At 44.6% G+C, this 14,532-nt stretch overlaps 1 protein-coding gene across 1 annotated transcript in view; it reads right to left on the bottom strand.

Moving 5' to 3' along the window:
• The window catches only part of Pole (DNA polymerase epsilon, catalytic subunit), a 51,830-nt gene that overhangs the window by 30,537 nt on the left and 6,761 nt on the right, over positions 1 to 14,532 (bottom strand). The window contains exons 7-24 of the mRNA XM_021222599.2: positions 13,477 to 13,618; positions 13,075 to 13,155; positions 12,166 to 12,273; positions 11,780 to 11,890; positions 11,464 to 11,549; positions 11,141 to 11,260; positions 9,664 to 9,796; positions 9,365 to 9,478; positions 8,902 to 9,114; positions 8,493 to 8,600; positions 7,997 to 8,125; positions 7,815 to 7,917; positions 7,586 to 7,732; positions 6,884 to 7,029; positions 4,651 to 4,799; positions 3,096 to 3,188; positions 2,761 to 2,905; positions 183 to 340 (exon numbers count right to left, since the gene is read on the bottom strand). Of these exons, the coding sequence (XP_021078258.1) occupies positions 183 to 340; positions 2,761 to 2,905; positions 3,096 to 3,188; positions 4,651 to 4,799; positions 6,884 to 7,029; positions 7,586 to 7,732; positions 7,815 to 7,917; positions 7,997 to 8,125; positions 8,493 to 8,600; positions 8,902 to 9,114; positions 9,365 to 9,478; positions 9,664 to 9,796; positions 11,141 to 11,260; positions 11,464 to 11,549; positions 11,780 to 11,890; positions 12,166 to 12,273; positions 13,075 to 13,155; positions 13,477 to 13,618 (2,286 nt within the window). The remainder of the gene's footprint in view (positions 1 to 182; positions 341 to 2,760; positions 2,906 to 3,095; positions 3,189 to 4,650; positions 4,800 to 6,883; positions 7,030 to 7,585; positions 7,733 to 7,814; positions 7,918 to 7,996; positions 8,126 to 8,492; positions 8,601 to 8,901; positions 9,115 to 9,364; positions 9,479 to 9,663; positions 9,797 to 11,140; positions 11,261 to 11,463; positions 11,550 to 11,779; positions 11,891 to 12,165; positions 12,274 to 13,074; positions 13,156 to 13,476; positions 13,619 to 14,532) is intronic.

Genomic DNA, 14,532 nt, shown 5'->3' with positions numbered 1-14,532 from the left:
GAGGCAGAAAGTAGCACACACACACCCCCACGCCCGCCCCTTAGGTTGATGCTTTAGCCAACTGAATGCACTGAGGGACCACTGCTCTTCACTTTGGCTCCAGGTTTATTTTCTTTCCTGAGTCTTTAGTTTGTCCATCTACTGCATTTCCTTTCCAATACATAAGACTCTGGGATTCCTACCTCTTCTTCAGCTTCTTGCCTTCTTCCTTGGAGGCTGGGAGGATCATAGCAAGGTATGGTCCATCGACTTCAAAAAAGATGCTGTTCTCAGAGCGGGTGACATAGGTGAGAGACGAAGGCTCTGTTAGTTCCTGGTACTGGTGGTTGGTAAAGCCTTCCTAAGAATCAAGAACAGGAAAGGTAACCTCACTCCGATAGGCTCACACCCAGGACCTACCTCCTCTCCTCAGGGAGTGGATAGGTCAACAAATAAACTCTACCACACAATGGACAAAATGGATAGAAGACTAGCAGAGGGTTCTGTCAGCAACACACTGAGACTCAAGTGCAATTAACAGTATCTGGGGTTGCATGGTCTATGTCTCCATATACGTAACCTGGGAAAGGAAAAAAGAGCACAAAAACACATCAAGAGTTGCTGGGGTTTTAGAAGAGAGAGTCCTTGAAGAAATGCTTAATTCCAGGGCTAAGACAGGGAAAATACAATATAAAGATAAAGCTGGAGTATCTTGTAACATCAAGAAAATGCTCCAAACACAAGGTCTAAAAAATGAAACAGTATATGTCCTTGTGGCCAGCTAGGAACAAATTGAGCAAGAAAAGACATGAGGATCATACTGGATTATCCTCTTAAGTATAAAAGATGCCCGAGAGAATCCATGTGGCTGTAAATCAGTCAACGGACATGCAGGGGAATATAAATGAGAGAGAAGAGTAACTAACCCTTATAGACTGCAATGAGCAGCAGAAGGAATGGGATAAGCAGCAACCTGACGTGAAGCTACTCCAGCACGGGAGACATGCAGTGGTGCAGGTGACACTGCTGAGAGTGCAAACAGCAGGACTTAACAAAGGTCAAGGAACATTTCAAAGCATGGTGGCTCTAACACTTGACTGTGGTGGCCCTAACACTTGACTGTGGTGGCTCTAACACTTGACTGTGGTGGCCCTAACACTTGACTGTGGTGGCCCTAACACTTGACTGTGGTGGCTCTAACACTTGACTGTGGTGGCTCGTCTAACACATGCTCAGATGCTCTTTGATACTCATCCCTTCAGGGAGGACAGTCATCCTTGGGAGTGATTACTGAGGAAAGGACAGCATGCGAACAGAAACTTGGGGAACCTCCCTGTGGAGGCACCTGGCTCATATGGGCAACCTGGTGATGGAGCTGATATGTCCAAAGATGAGAAAGTGATGATCAGGCATCATCCCCATGATATTCCTCAAAGGAGACTCAAATAACAGCCTATAGAGAGAATCCATGTGGAAGCATCACCTATCAATAAAAAGCTGATGGTCTATTAGCTGGCAAAGAGAGAGAGATTCTGGGAGAGTCAAGAATGGGAGATTTTGCCCTGGACTTGGAGGAGACAGACAAATGGGACTGAGGAGATGTAACGAGCAATAAAGGGGTTATATAAGTTACAAGCTACTAGGGGAATAAGCCAAGGCTATGGACTAGCATTTATTTATAAATAACTAAGTCTCAGAGTTGTTATTCTGGGAACAAAGAAGCTGGATATAAAAGCTTGTGGCTACAACAGCTTTATAATGAGATCTCCAAATTGACAGCAGAAAACAAAATTTCAGACCAGCAAAGACCAAGGCACTATGCAGGTTAAAGAGGACATAGTATGGGCTGGAAACTGGGGACTCCAAATACTATGTAACTTAGTTACAGGGTATGTCAATATGCATTTCTTTATTTTGATGACTGTATGCTTCAGGCAGACGCTAACATCAGATAAGCAGCCTGAAAGGTATAAAACAGTTTTCTGCAGTATTTGTACGTGGTATATGTGCACGTGGAAGCCAGGTTGACACTGGATGCTTCCCTTAACTCTTCTTCACTTTGCTTCCTTCTTTTTTTCTTTCTTTCTTTCTCTTTGTTTGTTTGTTTGTTGTTTCTGAGACAGGGTTTCTCTGTGTAGCCCTGGCTATCCAGGAACTCACTCTGTAGACCAGGCTGGCCTTGAACTCAGAAATCTGCCTGCCTCTGTCTCCCAAGTGCTGAGATTAAAGGTGTGCCCCATCACACCTGGCCCTCACTTTGTTTTTTAAAACAGGGTTTCACATTGAACCTGAAGCTCAATTTGGTTAGGGTTGCTGGCCAATGAGGCCCAGGCATTTACCTTTCCTGGGTCCCCCCGACCCCCTAACCTTTCCGGGTCCCCAACACAGCACTGGAACAAAGTGTATGCTGCTATGTCAGGATTTTACAAAGGTACTAGGACATCCCAACTCAGATTCCCATGTTTATATGACAGGCACTTTACCAAGTCATAGCTCCACTCTTTAGTAGTCTTTGAGACTTTTGTATAAGTTTAAAATTGCTTTGAAATAAAAGTAACAGCAAAAGTATGGTTCTGTGAAAGTGAAAGAAACTTTCTTTGGAAGCTGAATCTAACAGTCTTACCATGACAGCTGAGGAAATTAAGTAAAAGAATGTCACAGATGGGTGGTTTTTGTAGGGGGCCAAAGATATCAAGAGCTGAGATTTTTTTCCAAATATCCACACTGGGCATAGGCCAGAGGTCAGAATTATATGTGTTTACTTGCTGCAGGCCCACTCACCTTGACCATGATGTTCAACATGGCACCAGGATAGGAGATGGTCAGTTTGGGTTTCTTCGGATTGGTTGTCTTGATGACAAAATTTTCAGGAAAACTATTGGGTAGGACGCACCATATTCCATCTGTGTCCAGTTCTAAAGGCCTCCTTCAAAAAAAGGAATAAAATTCATGGATACAGGGCAATGGCCCCAAATCCTTAGAACCCAGGTGTTAAATACCTCAAATATGATAATATTAAACCCACTTCTGTCTTCTCAGTCTTTATAACTTCTTATCACTGCTCCTCCTGTGTCCCTGTGGTGCAAGCCCTGCAGCCAACCCCAGGCCACACTCACCCGATCTGCTCAATCAGTTCTCTTGCTTGGGTGATGATGTTGGCTCCTGTAAAGCAGACGATACCAGCCATCTCCATGGAATACCAGCGAGCTCTAGAAAGGACAGCCAGTCTATGGTGAGCAGGACTGACAGGAGGCTCCCTCCACAGGGGATCAGAGGAGGGAAGAGATCCCCAGGAGAGATTACAGAAGTAGTCATATTTGAAGCAGGACAGAATTAAGGTGGAATTTGGCTTTGTCCTAGGGAAACTTCTATCCCTAGTTTAGGGTAGACAGTGTAGCTCATTAAGGGTTAACATGTCACCTATCAGTTCAGTTTCAGAGTCCTAGGACTCTCCCACTCTACTCCCTCCATCCCATGTCTTCTTCATTCTTGTCATAGCTCTTCCCAAATTCTACCCTCACCTACCTACTTCCAGAAACTCTTAAAGTACATATCCAGACAGCTGTCCCCAGCTTCCTGCCAGCTCACCCTGCCGTCCACCTCATTCTCTGGCAAATAGGAGCCTGGCGTGGTGGCGCACGCCTTTAATCCCAGCACTCGGGAGGCAGAGGCAGGCGGATTTCTGAGTTCGAGGCCAGCCTGGTCTACAGAGTGAGTTCCAGGANAAAAACAAAAAAAAAAAAAGAAAGAAAGAAAGAAAGAAAGAAAGAAAGAAAGAAAGAAAGAAAGAAAGAAAGAAAAGAAAATCAACAAATAGGGCAGTAAAATGGTTCAGTGAGTAGATGCACTGTTACCAAGATTCATGATCTGAGCTAGACATGATGTACTCACATGGTAGGAGAGGACTGACTTTGGAAAATTGGCGGCCTCTGGCCTCTGCATGAACACTATAGTATGTGTTGGCCCACATCCATATCCAATTTTTAAAAACTCCAACATATAAACACAATCAAATACGACCTCCTCACAATCAACTCGTCAGTTTTCTTTCCTTTTCTAAGGAGCTACAGGTTGAAAGTACTCTTTTCTCTTATGTTCCTGAACATCCATTCTACTCATATTTCCCTAGAGGACCCAACTGGCTTTGTCCAAGGCAGAGAGAGAGCCCAGGCCCTACTGGCCACAACACTCAAACCATGTCCTATTCTCTCTTCCTAGAACAGTCTCCACATTGGCTGTGAGACCTCAGCCCATCAGTCAAGTTCTATGCCATTCACTGACCATTCCTCTGCCCACCCTTTCAATAAACTGATGCTATTAAACACCTAAAATCCCTTTCTACTGCAGTGAGGATACAGTGATATAAACATCAAAATAACCAAAGCTTATCTCCAGCCTACTGTGCTTCCATCGAGGTGTCTAGTAGAAAGTAGTATCTTTCTCAACACCTAGACTCTTGAGCCAATGGGAAGCCCACTCTCATAGACCCAGACCCAAGTAAACCCATGTCACCAACATGTTGTGAGCAAGAACAACATTCCCATTCATACCCACCATCTGCTTGCTCCAACAATAACTGAACTGCTGCCCCCCACCCCCTCACTTTTTGCTTTTTTTGCTGTTATGTCCTGCTCATTCCCTCCCTGTTCATTTACTGCACGTGGCCCGTACCCTTTGCGCATGACATAGCCATAGAAGGAGTTCAGGATGCACTTGTGAGCCAGCTGCAGTGAATCGTAAAGGATCTCCATGTTCTTGCAGCGCTTTACCTCTGATGCATCGCCCATCTCTACAGCTGCTGAGAGCTTCTTCTTCCACACCTGGAAGTACAGTGGGAAGCCTAAGTACCTTATAGCTTCACCAATTTCAGTCCACAAAAATCAACAAGCATACATTTTCAATATTAAAAACTTTCAAATCTGGGGTTAGAGAGATGACTCAATGGGTCTTGCAGAGGACCTGAGTGTGTTTTCCAGTACACACATTACGGCTCACAACTATCTGTAACTCTAGTTCTAAGGGATCTGAAGCCCTCTTCTGACCTCCATGGGCACCAGGTACACATACATACTTGAATGCAAAACATCCAAACACATTAAAAAACAACAACATGGGCTGGAGAGTGGTTAAGAGCACTGATTGCTCTTCCAGAGGTCCTGAGTTCAATTCCCAGCAACCACATGGTAGCTCACAACCATCTGTAATGAGATCTGATGCCCTCTTCTGGTATGTCTGAATACAGCAACAGTATACTCACATATATTAAATAAATAAACCTTAAAAAACAAAAAACAAACAAAACAACATAAAAGAAAAGAACAACTTTCAAATTCAGAGAACTTAAAACGATAATGACCATGTCCTCTTTAGGCTGGCCACCTGTTAATACATCTCCTTCATTCCGCATGTCATCTATCCCCATAAAACAAGTATTTCTAGTCTACCAGGCCTTCCATCAATATTGTCATCTTGATTTGAAAACAAACCCAGCACAGGCCTTTAATCCCAGCACTTTCAAGGCAGCGGTAAGAAGATCTCTGATGCCAGCCTGGTTTACAGAGCTAATTCTAAGATAGCCAGGGCTACGCAGAGAAACCCTGTCTCAAAAACAAAGCAAAACAACATAAAACAAACAAAGCCAGCCAACAATGGGCTGGGATCTATGAAACTGAAAGACAAAACAAATCTTTTTTTTTTTTTTTTGAGACAGGGTTTCTCTGAATAGCCCTGGCTGTCCTGGAACTCACTCTGTAGACCAGGCTGGCCTCGAACTCAGAAATCCGCCTGCCTCTGCCTCCCGAGTGCTGGGATTAAAGGCGTGCGCCACCATGCCCGGCGACAAAACAAATCTTAAGTGATGCTAAGAACTTGGTCAGAGTAATCAAAGTCTGAATAACATGAAAAATAAAAGGCTTTGAAGAGAGCGGTGACAGCTGCATAACAGATGCCACCCAACTATACACATAAATGTTAAACTTCAAGATATGACACCTCACCACTATAAAAGGAGAACCAAGAGTAGTGAGCAGAGTGATGAGGACTGTGTATCAGAACCATGCAGTGCAAGGGACCATAAGCAGGGATTTCACTAAAACTAGCCTTGAGGGACGTGCTCTCAGAATTTAAACTAGCTGATAAAATATAAAACTATTTCTTATAAAACAGAAGAAACCATTTAAACCTCTATACAAGGGGATAAGTTCTATACCAGGAGATAAAATATGTACATGAAAACATTTCTCATGGGACTAGAAATGGTGGTTAACAGTACTGACTGCTCTTCCATAGAACACAGGTTTGATTCCCAGCACCTATAGGGTGTCTCACAAATGCCTGTACATTCAGTTCCAGAGGATCTGACACCCTCTTCTCATCTTCAGATACTGAGCACACAGGGGCACATAAACATACATTCAGGCAAAACGCCCATACAGATATAATAATAATGAAATTTTAAAAGAGAGAGAGAAAGAGAAAAGAAAAGTCACTTCCCCAATTCTTCTAAATCAGAGGTTAGCAAACCACAGGGTTAAATCCAGTGTGTATGGTGGCTTTAGGGTCTGTATGGACTACTTTCCTGCTTGTACTGGGAAAGCAGTACAACTCATGTACTATCTATGTCATATCTAGCTCAGTAAGACTTTGTCAGCTCAGCTAGTGTCTTTTGTAGGTGCAGCTCTACATAATTATTTCTGAAACAATTACTCAGCATAGTTCCAAGGGCTCAGGCCATGACAATCTGCTTCCTCTCTGGCCATTAATCCTTTAAGTTGATAGACCACCGTGCATATGGCAGCTCATAAGATGCATATGGAAACCCACAAACTATAGCTACAGACCAAGGTGTTTCCTCATAGCCAAGCCAAGACCCTCTCACTTCAGACACCAGTTTATTTTGACCTACCTTGTGCAGTCCTTTGAACTCATAGCGCCTGTCTCTGAAGGCCCGCACTGTGTCCACATAAAATGAGTTTTCCCGCTGGCAGATGGTAGTTAGACGTTCTTCAACCTTGGTCATATGGATCTTCTTATAGGCTTTTCGGCAATAATCTAAGACAATTCAGAGTGTTGGGACTGGTAGCTGAGACCTTCCAGATAACAAAAGAGCAAGCTGGGACACAGAGATGCTGAGGTAACATTAACGAATGGAAAACCCAGACACTGGGCTGGTGAGATGGCTCAGTGGGTAAGAGCACCCGACTGCTCTTCCGAAGGTCCGGAGTTCAAATCCCAGCAACCACATGGTGGCTCANAACCATCCGTAACAAGNTCTGACGCCCTCTTCTGGAGTGTCTGAAGACAGCCACAGTGTACTTACATATAATAAATAAATAAATCTTTTTTAAAAAAAAAAAAGAAAAAAGAAAACCCAGACACTGCTAATTATCACTGTAAAGGAGAACAGTTCCGAAGGACTAGGTACGTGATACCAAGACTGTGACAAAAGGCTACTTCCTGAGCTTTGTAAAGGAGAAATAAAGAAAGGAAACCCCACAGAAAGAACATAATTTAAATCTAAAATCCCACTGCCCTGGAACTGCAACGTGCCCATACCTCTGATCCAAGGAGCCACTGTGTATCAGGCTGTGGCTTGCCAGGTGCTCACCTGCCAGCCTCCTCTTCTCGTATTTAGCCTGTTCTTCACGGGACAGCTCGTGAAAGGCTCGTGCTGGCCCCTCTGGGAACAAAGGGGGAAACTTCTCCGACTCCAGCTGATGCTGAATCCGATGGTATTCACTGCGACTGGCTGGCACTGAAAGAAATGAGACAGGTTCCAAGATCAGAGTCTAGGTCTGTCCTGACCTGCTGAGCACCTTTTAGGGCCTGACACTCACTGAATTCTCCCCTCCACTGCCAGGCCATCTTCCTCTGGCAACTTGCTCCAGGCTTATTGAAGTCACAGGCAGCACAGGTGGCCTCATCCACTATGGCAGAAGGCTATGAAAGGAGGGGAGGGTTAGAAATCCACTTGGATCTGCAAAGAGAGGTGGCTATGATATGAGAAGGGAGGTCTTACCTGTAGGCGGTTGGTAAGAATTATGTTAGGATACATGGCCCCCACATCTAGATGGTAGATTAGAGGACATTCAATTCTGTTAGGAACATCTTTTAGGGAGGTGAGCTTGGTCTTAATCTGCTCACACACCTACAGAGAAGGGAAAAACAAAGGGACGGTGGTGCCAACATAAGAACTATGGGAACTGGGTGGTGGTGGTGCACCCCTTTAATCCTAGCACTAGGGAGGCAGAGGCAGTTTGATCTCTGAGTTCAAGGCCAGCCTGGTCTAGGTGTAGAGTGAGTTCTAAAATAGGCAGGGCTACACAGAGAAATCATGTCTTAAAAAAACAAAACAAGAACTAAAACCCAAAAGAATGAGGTACAATAAAGATAACGAAGACAGAGTGGCAAGTTCAGGAGTCAGACGAGAATCACATCAAGAGCCTGAGATGCTTTAGCTATATAAGAACGAGGAGAGCCAAATACAGGCCAATCCTTGCTTCCTAGATGGCTACCTCTTGAAAGTTGGTGGCTTGTTCCACAGGCACCTTCTCTTCTTCTTCAATGGCGTGGCGCATAGTCTTCTCAACTCGTTGCAGCAGGAAATCAAAGGCTGCAGGATTCTAGGATAAGACACCACAGGGCACAGGTCAGACAGAGCATTCAATTTCCTGCCAGTGTATGACATGGCAGGAGGTGCCTGAGAATGTTCTACAAGTATACTGTGTCTTAGAAAGCAGTGAATGGAAGCTCATCTTATGTAAGGGTTATGGGAGTGTTACTGAGCCCGAGAAATCACCACTGACAGAAGTGGCCTATGGGAGAGATGAAGATAAGATTGTACAGGTTGTGGCTTCTTGGGTTTTGCAACAGCACAAGTATGGGAAGAAGCAGAATCCCAGAAGACCTAGGAAGGAGATATACCATCCTAAACCGGCAGGGGATATCGCTTCGGAAGACACCAGACTCTAGTGCCTCCACATGGCCCCCAACGTAGGTCTCAGCATCTAGCACGTGGCCATCATCTGTCAGCTTGTTGTACGCCTGTTCTTGCTTATTGGGGAAGACAATGTTGGCATGGAAAGCTTGCACCATCAGCAAGGCTTCACACAATGTCCCAGAGCCCTTCCGCAGCACCTGCAGGGAAGATGCAGCAGGTAGCTGTGTATACCTATCCCAAATTATGTCAAAAGTTCTGACTCCTAGGCAAAGTCCACGATCACCAGAAAGTCATCTAACCTTTACTGTAACGTGGAAGGAAAGTTGTGCAGCCAGTAACAGAAGACCCTGCTTTCTGTGGCTATTCTCACACTGGTGCCCCAGACTCCAGTGATGTCACCCGTAAGAGTTCACTATCTGTCTCTACCTCAAGCATCAGCGCACTCACCTCATCAGGTTCCATGGGGATAATGGTGCACAGGGCGAATATGAAGGGATGGACGTATTTCATGTACAGGTAGTAAGTAGCCACAGCATCTGACACTGAGTAAGTGGCCAGAGTCTGGGGAGAACATCAGAGAGCAAGACCATAAAAACCAAGGGTCCAAAGAAATTCATGAAATAGAGAAAGTAAAGTTAAGGAAAGAGGAAAGGCTGAGCAGGAGTGCACTAGGAAGGAAAAGCTAGTGCCCGTATCTCAGGTCTATGACTTCAGGGATACATAGGAGAGAGAATGGGCTTACGTGCCTGGGGCTGTTCAGTGGCCATACGACACATGTCCTCAGGGTCCAGCTCTACAGGGTCATAGCCAAGTTTGGCCTTGGCAGCTGCCTTAAGATTATGACTGCCCACAGGAAGGTAACTGTCCCTCTTCACCCACCTGGAAAAAACAGATTCTAGAGATGATGATAACACAAAGGCTGGCAAAACCAGACATAACAGAAAAATGTAGGTTTTGGAGACATTCAAGGAACCAATGCCACTTGACCCTCCACTTGACTGACTCTCAGGCACACTCACAAAGTACATGTAAGCACCAGGGGATCCTGTGTACCCTCGCCTCACCCTCCACTTTCAGGAGAGAACTCAGCCTCTTGCTATGGAGAAATAAAAAGGAAACACAGCAAGAATCCCTAGGCTTCTCAAACCTTATTGCATAAACTACCTGTCCATCTTCCCTCTTCTTACACTGTCCTTTCAGTGTGAGCTCTCTCAACAGCACCCTCTTTAGAAGGTTCTCTAGGGCTCGGAAGATGGCTCAGGGGTAAAGCGCATGCCATACAAGCATAAGGCCCTGAGTTCAGAGCCCCAGAATTCATGTAACAGCTAGAGACTGCACTGCCCAGTGGCCACATCTAGTCCCTATCTCCCATGACCTGTCCTAGCAGCTGTCCACGCTCTCTGCAACTTCTCTGTGGCCCCTTCCTCTGCAGATTTTCAGGCCTTCTCTCATTACACTTCTAACTTAGCTAGTTCACCCTGTTAAAACTTTGACCAACCCTATGCATTTAGTCTTGGGCTTCTCCAAGTGCACAAAGACTTCCACATCAGCATGACTGCAACAGATTCCTTTCTTACCTTAAGTTTATTCTTTCTCATTCCAAGTCAACTGAGCACAGAGACTTTAAGCCCTATCAATCCTTAAGGCCCCAGCCCACACTAGCAAACCTGAGTGTTGATACTATTTTACCAATTTACCAGTCCCAACCTCTTGTCTTTCCTCTTAACTCAATCAACAGGTAACCTTAGACAACCTCGGAGGTTGATGGAACTCATGTCTTAACCCAGCTCAGATGCCACCCTCTTCAGCTAGCTCTTTGCATTTGTGTGTTCATACCTGTATTCCTACCTACATGGACCTATGCTTCAAAGACCATGACTTCAATATCTGGAATACCTACTTGCTTTCAGTCAGCATGAAGTGTACTGAGCTTATCTTGAAACGATATAACCTGTGGGGTCAGCCTCATCTGACTTCATCTATGCAAGTATCAGAATCTTGTTTCTTTTTTTTTAGCCAAGCTTTTCCACCTTACAGGCTATTGTTTAACATTCTTGTTGACTAAATGAAAGACTAGCAACAAGCAGACAGCAAATTCCTATGACCCGAAGCAGTTTCTTGGAGGCCAATCACAACAGATGTGTCAATGGTCTGTACAAGAGGCCTTTCTGTATCACTGATGGGTCATAGTCACGAGCTGCCTACTATGCGGGGTAGACATACCTGAGGCAGTCCATGTGGATGCACTGTGGTGCCTTGTATTCCCCCTGGCTATCCTTCTGGAAGCCTATCTCCTGGTACATGCTGAGGCCATGAATTGCTGCCCTAGCCTCCACAAATGGCCTAACAACAAAAGAGACAGGCAATGAGGATAAATGAGCCAGTTCTTCCTTTGATCCTCTTGTGTGTAGGCACACTGCTCCCAGGAGACACTGGTCACACACACTTCTCTGTGAAAATGAGAAAACCACCAACAGCAGCAGGCAGAGCTGCTCCCCTCCCACCCTTCCCTGACACAATTACCCACAACAGGAAGCTAGACTCACCAGTCAAAAAAATCCCCATTGTAGGTGACCATAATGGTAGGTTTGGTCTCCTGGACATGCTCAAACCATCTCTGGATCAGATGGACCTGAACTCAACAAACCACATTAGTCAGTGGAACCCTTCCTCTGCTTTCAGCAACTTGCCAGGATGTCCCCAGTCTTAGAAGCAGCAGCCTCTGTCAGCCCAGCTGCCCAGGACCTACGCTAGCCTTGGCCATGGAAGGAAGCCGAGCGACAAGCACCTGAGCCCAAGAACCAGTCTGCGCCTTGCCACCTTACCCCAACACCAGGCAGTTTCTGTAGGAAGTCTCTTTACCTCGTCAGGTTCATTGAAGACACAAAAGGGCCCTTCATATTCTGGCTTAGGGGTGAACTCAAAATCTTCAATATCTTCTGAAACAATCTCCCTGTTAGTGATGAGGTAGCCCTGGTAAAGTTCATGAGCAGACAATGCAAGTCAGCCACAAAAAAGCTGAGACACAGACACCTAACCCACCCACAAGCCTCTCAAGAAAATAATTTCAAAGAACTCCACAAAAGCATAAAGGTGATCTGCCTATAATCCAAGCACTCAGAAGGCTGAGGCAGGAGAACCACCAAAAGTATGAGGCCAAGCTGAGCCACAGGTGAGACCCTGCCTTAAAAACAATAGAAAAAACACACAAAAGCATTTTAAGTTTCCCAAAAAGAGATTCTGTTCACCTGGCCATCAATCATATAGGAGATCATCATGATCTGATCTGTCTCAGCATCAGGGAATTTGAGAGGCAGTTTAGTCGTCTCGATGTCAAATGCCAAAACCACAGGGTCCTAAAAGAACAAAATATACTGCGAATTCAGGTCTCGATACATCCTTTGGATACCCACATTCAGTCCTAGGTTCAATCACCAGCACCACAAACAAAATAACCATACATATCTCAAAACAATAACAAGACCCCACTGTGGGCTTTTTGAGTTATGAAAACTAAAACACACAAGGAATGAAGCGATGGTCAGACCACCTCAGTCCCAAAGCTCCTTAGCATGCACTATCTTAGAATGCACTTGAATATTAGGACAGCACTAGCAAGCAACTGTGACCGGGACAACATCTTCATCTTGGAAACAAGAAAACGGAAGACAAAGATTTTCCTGAGGACGAAAAGTGATTACTGAACTAGAATCTTTACTTACAAATCTACTTCTCAGCCGGGCGTGGTGGCACACGCCTTTAATCCCAGCACTTGGGAGGCAGAGGCAGGCGGATTTCTGAGTTCGAGGCCAGCCTAGACAACAAAGTGAGTTCCAGGACAGCCAGGGCTATACAGAGAAATCCTGTCTCAAAAAACCAAAAATCAAAACAAACAAAAAAAAAAACATAAACCAAAAACCAAAAACAAATCTACTTCTCATCAGTCATTTGGCTATCGACTACCTAACCAAAAATTCAAGGGTTCAAATCCAGCTTAATTCAAATACTAATGTTTGTGGCTAACACACAAGTGCAAAAATATGTTCTTAGATTAAAGACTAGTGAAAAAAAAAAAAAACAAAACTACTCCCTAATTGTTTTCATAAAGTCTTTAAAGAAGAAATATACTTTCCGACTGAAGAAATGTAAAAACTTACAGGTCGTTCAACAAGATCATCGCGTCGGGCGATTTCCACAGGAAAAGCATTTCCTCGAAATTTAACATTGTACCAGTGGGCCTGAAGGATAACAAAGTACAAATTAACTAGAGTTCTCCATCCAGAAATGTCTATCTCTTTAACAAAAATGTTTTAATTACATTTACTTAGTGAGAGAATGTGTGTGCATACACTCTGTAAGTCAGTGCACAAATTGCAGGAGTTGGCTCTCTCTTTCTACTACCGCAGGTCCTGGGTATCAAACTCAGGTCATTAGACTTGGCAGCCTAACCCACCAACTCATCTTGCTGGCTCCAGCAAAATCAAGTTTTGTGCAGATTTATCCATAGCTCCCCTTGGCTCTTAGGAACTTGACTCGAGCAACAGCCACCTTCCCCTTACCACATGGATTTTGAGGTCAATGGAGAGGCGGATGTGGTAGGGAACATCATACTCCCGCATGTCCACTATGTTGTCCAATTGGTCGGCTATCTTCTTAGAGGTTTCCTCCTCATCAGTAATTACACTACCACCTTGCAGAATACTGGTAAATAAGCACAGAAAGTCACTAACTTAATTATGATCTGCAAGGAACTGGGGAGTGAAGACTAGAGTCCAAACTGAGTAAACACAAAGACAGCTGAGGAGGCTGTAAGTTCCAGGGTCATCTCTCAAGAAATGGCCTTGGATCACCCAACATGAACAGCAGGTTGCAGAGAAAAGAAAGTTCAGGTATGCTGGAGATGTGTACATTTTACATAAGTTAGATTTTGCACAATATTTACAAGGACCCCAGTGTAGCTATTCCCAACGCATCCTCTCTACTAGCAAGATGCTCCATGCAAAGGTGAAAGAGTAGAGTTGGTACCAAAGAGACTGTGGAGAACTGCAGTTAACAAATGTGGCCTGCCAGGCAGTGGTTAATCCCAACACTTGGGAGGCAGAGGCAGGCAGATTTCTGAGTGCGAGGCCAGCCTGGTCTATAGAATGAGTTCCAGGATAGCCAGGGCTACGCAGAGAAACCCTGTCTCGAAAAACAAAAACAAAAACAAAGGTGGCCCACCTTTGCAGAACATCCCTTTCTTTTTTAAAATAAGGATAATAGTAACTAGATTATCCTATAGGAGTGATGTATTAATGAGGTATCATAAAGCATCCAGCTTAACGTATAGTGAAGTGACTAGGTAATGTCAACTACTTCTATAAAGGCAGGACAACTGGTTTAAACATAAGGCCAGCCTGGTCTACATAGTGTGTTCTAAGCTAAACTAAGCTATAGTGTAAGATCCTGACTCCAACCAACCAATGAACCATTGAACCAAGGAGCCAACCAATTAAAGGAAACAAGGGACAGGGAAAAGCTCAGCAGCATGCAAAGGCTCTAGGTTCAATCCTTAGTGTCTATCTCTCTCTCTCTCTCTCTCTCTCTCTCTCTCTCTCTCTCTCTCTCTCTCTCTC

The sequence above is a fragment of the Mus pahari genome, chromosome 23 (genome assembly GCF_900095145.1).
Source record: "Mus pahari chromosome 23, PAHARI_EIJ_v1.1, whole genome shotgun sequence".
NCBI lineage: Eukaryota > Metazoa > Chordata > Mammalia > Rodentia > Muridae > Mus > Mus pahari.
Note: the sequence above shows the minus strand (reverse complement) of the source record. Positions and strands in the feature narration are given on the sequence as shown.